At 36.8% G+C, this 12,994-nt stretch overlaps 1 protein-coding gene across 4 annotated transcripts in view; it reads right to left on the bottom strand.

The window, feature by feature from the left end:
- Positions 1–12,994, bottom strand: part of LOC137391100 (protein regulator of cytokinesis 1-like) — a 63,486-nt gene that overhangs the window by 30,029 nt on the left and 20,463 nt on the right. For all 4 annotated transcript variants that reach the window (XR_010978106.1, XM_068077458.1, XM_068077460.1 and 1 more), the window contains exons 7-10: positions 12,140–12,289; positions 7,917–8,064; positions 4,636–4,738; positions 2,125–2,254 (exon numbers count right to left, since the gene is read on the bottom strand). Coding sequence is in view for 3 of the 4 variants with exons in the window: in XM_068077458.1 (XP_067933559.1) it covers positions 2,125–2,254; positions 4,636–4,738; positions 7,917–8,064; positions 12,140–12,289 (531 nt within the window). In the remaining variant the exon portion in view is untranslated. The remainder of the gene's footprint in view (positions 1–2,124; positions 2,255–4,635; positions 4,739–7,916; positions 8,065–12,139; positions 12,290–12,994) is intronic.

Here is a 12,994-nt window from a genome sequence, read left to right as displayed (position 1 = left end):
ACTGGATATACAGTATACCAGTGTAATAGCACTGGTATATAGTATACCAGTGTAATAGCAGTGGATATACTGTATACCAGTGTAATAGCACTGGATATACAGTATACCAGTGTAATAGCACTGGTATACAGTATACCAGTGTAATAGCAGTGGATATACTGTATACCAGTGTAATAGCATTGGATATACAGTATACCAGTGTAATAGCACTGGATATACAGTATACCAGTGTAATAGCACTGGATATACAGTATACCAGTGTAATAGCACTGGATATACTATTTACCAGTGTAATAGCACTGGATATACAGTATACCAGTGTAATAGCACTGGTATACAGTACACCAATGTGATAGGACTGGATATACTGTATACCAGTGTAATAATGCAGTCATAATGTGTCGCTAGAAACGTGCACTCTTTTGTTGTATCCAAGTAGACAATCAGCTACAAAACTACGATAATAATTCACACTTGACCTTGAACTGTGCTGCCGCTTGTTAGCAAGTATGCCGACCGATTATAAATTGTTCCACGAGGAGGTTAATGTTGATTAACATATAGAGTTGTCTACTGCATAAAGATTTTTCAGTGTGTAGACATGGTCAGTGCTGTTCAAAGCAAATGACACAAATAAATAGAATAAAGAAAAGTAAAGTAAGATATGCTTATTGGAAGAAAAAACTCTTTTGACATAGCTCTGTTCCATAATGTGGATTGGCAAGGTGTTGGTGTCTGGTATAAGATGTAGTGGATGTTCCGGGAAAGTAAGAATGTAATAGATGGTCAGGCAGACTGGAGATGCGATCTGAGTATTTTAAACAGAAAATATCTAATCATACATTTAGCTCTTCGGCATTAGAGGTTGACTTACAACAAAATTCACATTACAGTTATTTGGTATCAAAAGGTTCACCATGTCTTACTCTGCTGTATTGTAGGTGTGAAATATATGGGAATGTGATTACAAGCTCTTAAAAGCTCAAACACGAATAATTAAAAAAACGGCCGTAGGTTGGAATTCCGTTATTTTGATGACGTAGTCAACTCGATGTGGTTATTCCAAAATAATATATAATATATTTTGAAACAATATTAATATATATACAAATAATATAATAATAATCACATGAAATAAAAGGCCAATAAAAGGCTCAATATAAAATGTCTCGTAGCACTAGTTTATGACAAACACTTCGGGTTCTACCAAAAAGCCCTTACCAAATATAAATGCTCGTTACTTTACAGTTTCGTTTCAGCTTGGTCAAATCATCTAGTCGTAATCTGATCATGTGATCTATATTTTGCGACCAAATGGCGTGAACAATTTCTGCCGCATTTTTCGACCATCACAGGTGACTAACGGGCTCCTCATAGTTATCAGAAAATGATATGCACCGCTTCAAGCTAAAGTAAAAAATTAAACTTGGTTTTTGGCTACGTTTTGAGATATTAGTGACAGCATTACGATGATGATGAAATAAACGCCTAAAGACAATAGACATGGTTTTATTGAATGCGTGAAATTGATTTGTAAAAATATTTCGACGAACGAGGTTGCATGAAAGTGTAAACAGAAGCACATCGTGTTCAACTATGTCACATTTGAGCCATTTTGAGAGGGATTCCAACCTATGGCGTTTTCGTGATGGCTGCGATTAACAGTTCGTTTTTGAGCTTTTAAGAGCTTGTAATCAAATTTCCACATATTTTGAACCTACAACACAGAAGATTAAGACATGGTGAACCATTTGATACCAAATAACTGTAACATGAATTTTGTTGCAAGTCAACCTTTAAAGGAATTCAGACGCTGATGGTAGCTGGCCATATGAGGCACTTTTCACTGCCATTATGCCTGCATTAACTCATTTGCTTTCCCAAATATTTAATTATGCCCCAGAAAATTTTCCATTTTCCATCAGAAAATAAGAGCTCAATAAAAACTACAAGCCACTTACAACAATATGGCCTGTACTAAAATCACATACCACGGACCAACACCGAAAACTTACTTTTTATTGTAAACGTGTAATTTTTGAATACCAAGACTGTAGGAGCCAGAAATAGTGCTACCGAGACTTCAGAACTAGATCAGAGAACACAACCCAAACTATAAGGTACCTTTGGTAGTTGGTGCATAACCTTTTTTTTGGCCTTCTCTTCCGCCAGAAGGTTCCCACCTCTGTTGCGGAATCTATTAGCATCGTTCTCCTTCGCGTCAAATTCGACCATTCGATTCCATAGAACTCGCCTATAAATAAGTTAATATATACTAGAGTAATAAATAATAGAGTAATATAATAAAGAGTCAGAACTCTGAAGACATTCTATAATTATTATTTCACAATCTTATCTGTATGACGCAGGTTATGGATTAGCCTTGCTTTCTCATCTTAGAATAAAGAACGATTCCTCAAACTAACCATCAAAGTGCCACAGAGAATATCACGAAATTATTAGCACTGAGGTTTTCAATTGGCTGCCTTGCGTGACGCTTATAACTCAAAAATATACAATCAAATCTCGACGTAAGGATTTAATTTATTCTAAGATCTGAATCATATGGTGAAGCCATCATGTCCAGGAGCAAGGATACACAGTGATTCATTCAAACTCTGATAGTAACTCCTTAACAAATGCTGCAGCAAATTATGCATAGCTTTAAAACTAATATGTTATATAAAATTATGATGTTATATAAAATTATGTAAAAACTAAATCAATGGACAAAACTAAGAAGAGATGAAAAGGAATTTTTGGTAACGGGTGCATCTTAGGTCTATACAACGCGCATACACTATCATCACAACGCACATACAACGGTCCCTAGAAAATAAATAGAATATTGAATAATAATATAATATTATTACTACTATTATTATTATTAAACATTAGTATTATTAATAATATTAATGTGTTAACAGTGTCACGTTGTGGAGCATGCGTTGTTAATTACTTGTGTCGGCGTTGTATCCACAATGTTTGTGCGTTGCAAGTGCCTTGCATGTCCGTTGCACATGTGTTGTATGCACGTTGTACCGACCTAAGATGCACCGTTACCGAATTATTATTACTCTATTCAGATGCACGCAAGTCGACGTGTAGAGCTGCAGCGTAGGTTGAGAGGTCGGAGGTTCAGAGGTCAAAGTGGCGATATTAATAGACATACGTATCATGACGTACTCTGCCGTGGACTAATTGAAGTTTCAACTAACTTAGTCTGCGCATTTTCTGTTTTACATCTTATTTGTACTGAACTCTTCAATCTGACTTATGATTCTGCAATGTTTTATGAAACTTTGAACAGCATATGTTGGAATTTACTTTGTGAGCGGAGACAAAGATTTGCTCAAACTTAAAGGTTCACTTGCAACAAAATTCACATTACAGTTATTTGATATCAAAAGATTCACCATGTCTTACTCTGTTGTGGTGTGAGTGCAAAATATGTGGAAATGTGATTACAAGCTCTTAAAAGCTCAAAAACAAACAGTTAATCGCAGCCACATGAGGCCGCCGTAGTTTGGATTCTCTTTCCAAAATGGCTCAAATGTGACGTAGTTGTGGTAGATGGTTTCTGTTTACGCTTTCATGCAACCTTATTCGTCGAAATATTTTCACAAATATACTTCACGCATTCAATAAAACCATGTCTACTGTTCTTACACGTCTGTTTTATCTTCATTGTAATGCTGTCACTTTTAGCAGTGATATCTTATAAATTACCGTAAAAATTCATCTAATTTTTTAACCTTACCTCGAAGGAGTACATATCACTGTCTGATAATCATGACAAGCCTGTTGGTCACTTGTGATAATCGAAAAGTGCAGCAAAAATTATTTGCGAAGTATTGGGTCACATGATCAGATTACGACTTGCTGATTAGACCAAACCGAAACAAAACTGTAAAGTAGCGAGCATCTATATTTAATACGGGGTCTTCGGTAAAACCCGAAGTGTTTGTCATAAACTAGTGCTACGATAAGTTTACATTGAGCTTTTTATTGGCCTTTCAATTCACGTGAGAACATCACGTGACAAGACAATAACCAAACTGTCATGGCTACGCCAGAGAAATAAACGGATTCCAATCTACGGCGGCTTTTCGTTTTTGAGCTTTTATGCGCTTGTAATCATATTTCCACATATTTGGCACCTACAACACAACAGAGTAAGAGATGCTGAATCTTTTGATACCAAATAACTGTAATGTGAATTTTGTTGCAAGTCAACCTTTAACATCACTCATAAGAAAATTCATATGTTGATATTTGACTGTAGTATGCAGAGGTTTGACTGTGGTATAGAGAGGTTTAACTGTACAATGTAGAGGTTTGACTGCGGTATGCAGAAGTTAGACTGTACTGTGTAGAAGTTTGATTGTGGGATGGAGAGGTTTGACTGTAGTATGTACAGGTTCGACTGTAGTCTGTAGAGGTTTTACTGCAGTATGTAGAGGTTTGACTGTACTATGTAGAGATTTGACTCTCGTGTGTAGAGGTTTGACTGTAGTGTGTAGACGTTTAACTGTATTATGTAGAGGTTTGACTATATTACGTAGAGGTTTGACTATATCACGTAGAGGTTTGACTATATCACGTAGAGGTTTGACTATAAGCAGAAAGAACTACCTTTTCTCTATCTTTTGCAGCAGTTGTTCGTTTTCTGCATAGAAAAACTTCACAGCCTCAAGTGCGTCTTCGTGTTGTATTAAGAGCTCTTCGCTGTACTCTTCTGCAATGAATACAAAAAATAGCTTTGAGTTCTCAGTTATGTAAGACCCTTACAGCAAACCTATAAGTAATAACCAAGATATCAAATAAACATAAACACGAGATATGACTCATCATGATACATTTGAACTGGTATATACGCTATAAATCAAGGGTGATAGCTGACGCTTTGACCGAGTGAATGTCACGCCTAAAATACCTTATTTACTTATTATGTAACTTGCGGGCACCCATACGAAAGCAATAAACAGCTAGATTGACCGAACATTGCGCTGAGAAATAATTATAATTGAAAGCTTTCAGAAAAAAAACTAACAGAATGTGGACAGCAAAAAATACGACAAGCCCAAACAAGCAAAAAAGACCAACCTATTGAATTAATTAATAAACCTCAGATGACATTCCACTCCCAATCGAGTCTGAGATGACAACAAGATGCACGGGTCTTAATTTTGCTGGAAACTAATGGCGTACTTTATTATAGGAATCAATTTGGTTCTTTGCTTTATGTACAACTGGAGATCTTTTCTTTTAGAAAAAATAAACAAAAACTATTTTAAACCACAATAAATAGTCTGTAAATCTTAGTTGATTAGAAGAGTGGCACTTTGATAACCCCCTTAACTAGTTGTGACATGTTGTCACCATTCTATGCCAAAAACTCAGAAATAGTACCATATATCCCCGCATATAAGCTTATCTCGCATATATCCCGACCCTAGACAAACAGCCCTGAAATCAGATAATTTATAAGAATTCATATATAAGCCGACCCTATAAATCGTAACCCGCCGTCCGTATCTATCAGAACACAAGTTTGCAGAAATGAAGTGGCTTTTGCAAGTTTAGTACAAAACATTTATGATTAGCGAGTAGTTGTATAATTAGCGTATCGTGCCTCCGCATATTCGAAAGGAAACAATAATTTGTTTACGTTGAGCCAAAGGAAAACATGTTTGCATCTCGCGTTGACTTTGTTACACCTTTGCAAAAGCAAATTTTTATAGCTATTTGTTCTTCGCGATGATCAGAAGCATTACAACTATGTAGGTTTCATATTTTGCAGATCAATGGACTTCCGATGGTTATTTATCGGGTAATTATAGTCGTGACAGTGAGTATTTATTGGGTAATTATAGTAGTGACAGTGTGTATTTATTGGGAAATTATAGTAGTGACAGTGAATATTTATTGGGTAATTATAGTAGTGACAGTGTATTTATTGGGTAATTATAGTAATGACAGTGTGTATTTATTGGGAAATTATAGTAGTGACAGTGAATATTTATTGGGTAATTATAGCAGTGACAGTGAGTATTTATTGGGTAATTGTAGTAGTGACAGTGAGTATTTATTGGGTGATTATAGTAATGAGTGTGTATTTATTGGGTAATTATAGTAGTGACAGCGTGAATATTTATTGGGTAATTATAGCAGTGACAGTGAGTACTCACTGGGTAATTGTAGTAGTAACAGTGAGTATTTATTGGATAATTATTATAGTAGTGACAGCATGTATTTATATTTAACAATAATAATAATGCTGTGAGCTACAGTATAGTAATGGTGGCAACTCGTGTGACTGGGAACATGCGTAACTCATCTACCATGGTAGTATGAAGAGAACAAACAAGTGTCCCAATTGATTCTACAACACATTTGTGTCCTTTCTATGGCATCAGATGATGTTCAATTCTATGCTAATTAATTTGGTCACAAGTTATGACAACTTATATGCGCCAATATCAAATATTTGGTTTATCGAATATTTGTCTCCATAAAAATTTATTTGGTAGCAAGAGTTAACTATAGTGGTAACCATTATTGTTATTTTACTTTTATTAATAAAGTTGAGTTAATAAAGATACGAGTTGTGGTTGTTAAAATTAATTTAGCGTGATGTCCTTTCGTTTCGTTTCAGTCAGAATTATACGCGTATAAGCCGACCTTTAAATTTTGTAAAAAGTTTTTACGTTCTAGAATTGGCTTATAGGCCGGGATATACAGTACATTATTCGCTCATGAGCCAAAGCAGATTGCTAGCAGAGTTCTTTTCCAGCGATCCAACTACAACACTTTCAACACTTTCGTCAGCAAAAGAAGGTGAGCAGCACCCATAGTGCACTTGTAAGTACAGAGTGTTTACTAATACCATAGCAACAGCACCCTCTATTACATAGAGCTGACTCTTATCGGACTGTAGAAATGGAGTTATCTAGAGTAGCAAGAACATACAGTACCAGAGGATTATCAGTGTGAATAAACCACAAGAGACCATTATGTGGATGTTGACATCACTTCACGCTGTTGCTACAAGCCTTGTAATCCTTCCAGATGACTCATCGTCAGGCAACTGAGTGCATTTTCAATTTAGTGTAACGCATCTAAGAAAGCTAATCTGATGCCTACAAGAGCTCGATGAGTCTACACTTTAATCACCAGTGACTATTAAAGGTGAACTCGTACAAAATTTTATTAACTTTTATCCAAAAATATCAGTATTTTTAATAACCTGCAATTGTTTTCGATGTTTGGGGGATCTGATTGCCAGGATGTTTTAAAAATAGAATCGACAACACTTGATCAAAGACAAAACGCTCAGATTCAAGCGAAAGCGCGATTATGACATATTTAGTCGCACTTCAGCAAAGAGACAGGCAGAATAGAGACAAGTAATGCTGCAAATGATATTGGATGCAATGGCTGATATCAATAAGGAGAGAGGCAGACAGCCGCTCAACTAATCATGAAATTTCAGCAAATATGTTTCTTTTGAGTGTTTTAACCCGCAATCACGTCTAGTCGGTTTTAATCTTGAAACATCCTGGCAGTCAGAACACCTCAAACATAAAAAACAATCACAAATTATAGAGAATGCTGACACTTTCTGATAACAGCTTTTAGAATAGATATTTAGAGAGAGTCTGATGACTCAAGAGGAACGCAGGCAACTGCTGTTTCTATGAGAGGTTGTCCAACTATGTCATTCATACATTAAGAAACAGGAAATAGAGAGAAGATAACTCCCATACCAGCAGCACTATGAACAATTTAATATAGAGTGAGCAGTAACGCTGAATCCGAAGAAGCCAGAAGCAGATATTCTTGTGACACCAAGCGTGAGAACTACCAATCATAAGCATCAATTAGCTAGATAGAGCATGGCCATCCGTACTTACCACACTTGTAGGCTGCGAAGGCAGCACGCTGTTGTTTGCTGTAGTAGCACTTATCCCACCATTCTGATAACTCTCTCCGCAACTTCTCAGTGAACTCTTGCAAGTGCTCTGTCTTCATTTTCTGACACCTTTGCAGTTCCTGGTCGAGCTATTGCCAAAAAAGGGGAAACTGTAAGCCTCTGGGACTATGCTAATGAGCAACGCTGTGCTAACATCTAAGGGTACGACGTATAAGACAGATAGTGCTTGCCTCTAAAGCTATATTTTAGAGCACAGGAATGCAAGGATCCCAGGCTGTGATATTTAGCACGACTGCAATAACTTGTAAGGCTACAATAGAGAAAAAGGCTATGCTAACCTCTATAGATATGAGAGCTCTGTCATACTCGCCTCTCAAGCTAGAACACAGTCACACTAGTCTCTAAGGCTATGCTACTTCAAGCTATTTGCCATCCAATCACTGCTGATGTATTGTTATACTAACTTTCAGGTAGGTTCATAATCAGATTTCTTCATTAATAGTTCAAAACACTCTAAGGTAATTTATAGCTTTGATTTTTAAAGATTAAAATGAGCTAATACTAAGTAGCTATTTAAAATGAAAGCAACCAGCAACATAAATATTTTTGCTTGAGCCAATGCATACAAATTCACCTATACCTCTGTCTATATTAGTGCCCACCACCTTGAAGTCGCTACAAAACTGTTCGTAGTGTTACATAGCTAGGTGCTAGAGGCAGCACCTAGTCTTACTGTACTAGAAACACTGCAAGTCTGCATGACTAAGCAGACAAACTACAGCGTAAGGAACGACTTAGCAGTAACCATATTTTGTCTAAAACTGGCTGGAACATTCCAATCCAAAATTAGCTACTGCAGCGATAATGCTTTTCCGCAACTTTCCAGAACATTATAATCAAAGAATATATAGGGCAACCGTGTTTAGTCTACAACTGCCAGGAAGACGATCAGTGATTTTGACTTATACTTCAGTGATTATATTTAATCGTTCACAATTATACAAAACTATGACAAAAGCCCAGATTTTTACCTGATCCGCATGACTTCCTCTTTTTGACTGAACTCAAATTCGACAAATGCCTACATGATCAAGCTTTAAACTCCCTCATTTATTCAGCTCTGACCATATGTTATGTTTTTGTTATAAACCATCAATGGAGAGATGATCCTGTCAATCAGAATCTCAGTCCTTGGCTATTCTTCCATGGCCGCTCCAAACGTGCCTTACTTTCAAGGTTACCAACATTAGTGAAAAAAACTTCTGTTCCCTAGTTGTCTTCTCTCTACATTTGAAATTATACTAATTGAGGGGTTTTAGTCACTATTCATTCAGATTAAAAACAACTAGTACTGAATTTCTGACACGCCGCTGAAGGAGATAGTAAATAAAAACAGCTCTTGACATGTACATGCCAGAAACCTTTACCATAATAAGAACCGTGTTTATCTGTCTATCGCCACAGCTAGAGGTTGGAAAAATATTGCATCATATGGGATTAGAACCTGTGACATTTGGCTTCGCGGTCCAGCACACTAATTATTCATTTTCTACAATGTTAGAATTATTGTGCATATATATACTTATTCTCTGTGATTTATTGACACACCAGATGATCTCTCGTGGTGCACCAAACTGCCAGGATGCTAGTTGCTCTAATTTTACACATGACCGTAAATATTTAGTAGCACGGCTGACCCTTTTAGGTACTTGTATGCTGCCAAAGAAAATGAAACCGAGTAGGTTCTGTGCTGATCTGCCGTGTGTTAAGCTCAAGCACTAGCAACACTTTAATTGGAGGAATGCTGATATTCAACACATCGGAAATCACTGCGGTAAAAATCACATATTTCACGCTAAAGGGTAAATATGCAATTACCTGGGCCATTGACATTGATATGTCCAGCACACGCTTGTAAAGTCATCAAAGTGCTTCTTCTGCAACTTTTGGATTCCCAGTTTTAGACAAAACCTGATCGCTGTATATATTCTTTACTTAGAATATTCCGGAAAGTTGCAGATAAAGCTTTATCATGGAACGCAATTTTGGATTGGAATGTTTCAGACTGTTTTAGACAAAAAAACCGGTAATTCGCTGATTATAGTGTTCCTTACAGTTGCAAATAAAACTCAATACTTATCAATACACTTCGATAGAAATTGCCAGGACTCATTTGCTGTACGTACTATTTGATCCAATGCTCTAGAAGGTTGGAGATAAAAGTGTAATCTAGTTTATATATCCCTCTAAAGCCGGTATACAAGACAAAAAACTTCAAAAGATAGTGTGCGAATTTCTTCACAGCTAACAATACAGACTGGCATGTCATTAACATTAAATCCCATAATTAGTACAAACCATTACCATAATACTGCGCTTATAGTTAAAAATTACAATATTTTTCTCATAAAAACAATTATATAACACCTGGACTAAATGAACTGAGAGACGCTAACCGCAAATCATACAGTGAGCACACAGACCGCTGACGAGTGTGTTGGTGCGGTGTACAAGTCCAATAACTAGCAATCATATGCAACAGATTAGAAGACTAAATTATGACAAAGAGTGATTCAGGGCTGGGATTAAAGTACAACTAATATGACAATGTAAATGCACTGCATATGAATAATGCTAAAAACTAACGAATACGTACGTTGCACGGAGAGGACAAGTTCACAACAAAAAGAGAGCAGACAACTACTAATTTATTTTTGACAATTGTTATTGCAAGGATGTAAATGTACTTGTATAATGTAATTTGCATTATCGTATATTACCCAACCAAACAAATACAATTTTAAACTCGAGTGGTTTGTGACATCCTTCAACAAGGAAAAAAGAATTTAAAATTAATATTTCATATAAAATCCAGTTTATTAGTAAGCAGCCCTCATGCAAGCTATTTGTACCTTGGATTTTTAAATATTCTTTTTGCACCACTCTCACAACCTGTCTATTGATCGTTCACTAGTTGCTAGCCGTGACATGACAGGATTATTAAACTTTCAAACTGGTTCAATATCAGCATCAAACCCCAGTTGTCTCAAGCAGCCAAGCAGTGCATCACAGACAGTTGACAAACCAGTTACTGTAGTAGATAAGCTAGTAAGTTGATTGTGAGTTACCCAGGTACCTGCCTTAACCACGAAGCAAATGATTTCCAAGCAAATATATATATAAACCTCAGTGTTGGTCTGTCGTTCGTCTGTCCAGTTATAGCTATAAAGTTTTAGCAGTGAGAAATCACCATGTACTGGATTTGAACTCGAGACATTAAAATCACAAGTCTACTAACAAGCGCGTAACCACAAGGATAAGTCTTTCTTAACATTCCCATCGCTCTTACTGCATATCCTTTTCGGAGTGCGTACGCAAATGTGCACTTGTTATTATTAATTAATATTATCTTTTGCATTTGTTATTTTTTGAAATTTTTTCAAAGATATTTCAACTTTAAATGTGTCGTTACACTTCTACTTCTACTAAATCTTTAAAAGCTAAATGTTGTTCACGTGGAAGATTGTACTATCTGGAGTAGGAATTGTCTCTACATTCTCTCTCCATTCGGCCAGACAAGGCATCAGACAAAAGAAAGTCTAACATCTAATTTTCATGGGTGTACCATTATGGAGAGCTGCCAGTATCGTCCATACAAATTTTGAATACTAGGCGCTTTTGCTGCAACAGTAACCTTTTTATGCACACACTTCTATGTGCTCCTTGTTTATCCTTGTTCTTAATTTATTTAAAGGTTTACTGCACAAAACACTTTCCTCATGATATGAAGTTTAAAAGATAGAATGATAAATATGTTATTATATGTTAAATAAAAATAAGTTTTCTGCATTAAAACTTTTTTATTACTCGAGCAGCGCTGGGCATTCAGCTAGTTTGGCAATAAAGTGCTGTGACTAAATAATGGATACCCTTTGTTACTCGGAGTCGCTCTCTCTCTCCCTCTCCCCCTCCTCCCCTCCCCCTCCTCCCCTCCCCCTCCTCCCCTCCCCCTCATCTTTGAGCAATTTGCTCAAAGATGAGGGAGGCCTTTATGTTACCCTTGAAAAGATCCAATTTTAAAAATAATCTAACTTCATTACAGCAATCAAACAAAAAGGGATTCAACTACCAAAATAATCATCTGAAATGTTAATTATCTGAAATTATCTGAAGTTCACCGTAAGGATATTCAAGGCCACCTACCTTCTGCAGTGAGGCGGGAGTGTGATCGACAGTGTCTTGCTGAACCTTATCCTGTTCTGCTTTGGGAATTTCCAGTCGAGTCCAGAGAGCGATTATCTTTTCCATTAAACTCTTCTTGGCCTTCACCTTCTCTGTCAGCTGCATCTCGAGCTACAGGTCAAAAGAAATAACAGCTAAGACGGACCATCCCAGACACAGATAGCTAAAATCATTGAATGGCAGCTCGGCTGATGACCTAAACACACGACAGCCAGTCCAACTGAAATGAAACCGACACCAGATCAGTGAACTGTTGGCAGTTTAAATGTAGCTCTAGAACCATGAAACTTTCAATCAATGAGAGCTCTGAAGCCCACACCGTAGATCAAGCAATAAATCTATAGTGGCCTCGATATCGCTATCTCTGATTGGCTGCTATGACAACAGTATCTCACCAGAACACCAATAGCAGCATGCAGTTTGATCAGCCAGAGATAATTTTGGCAGTTTTACGAACAATAGTTACACATAGTCACGCTCACAAACTCATTTCTAAGAGAGGTTGATAGGTTAAAGGTTTACTTGCAATAAAATTCACATTATAGTTATTTGGTATCAAAAGATTCACCATGTCTTAAGGTAGGGCCACACGAGACAAAATTCTCACGAAATCGGCGCAATTTGGACGAAACGATTCGTACGAATTGAAATTTGGACGAATTCGTCCATCGTTGGTTGCGCACGATGAACGAATCCTGAATTGGACGAAACGTCTGAAATTCCTACGACTCGTTGTTTGATTGGTCGGTTGGAAAGGTTAGTTGAATGTTGAAGGCCGTTTTCTTTCTGTTTAGTCAGATCTAAAAAAGATAACGA

Source organism: Watersipora subatra, chromosome 3 (assembly GCF_963576615.1).
Source record: "Watersipora subatra chromosome 3, tzWatSuba1.1, whole genome shotgun sequence".
In the NCBI taxonomy this organism is placed as follows: domain Eukaryota; kingdom Metazoa; phylum Bryozoa; class Gymnolaemata; order Cheilostomatida; family Watersiporidae; genus Watersipora; species Watersipora subatra.
Note: the sequence above shows the minus strand (reverse complement) of the source record. Positions and strands in the feature narration are given on the sequence as shown.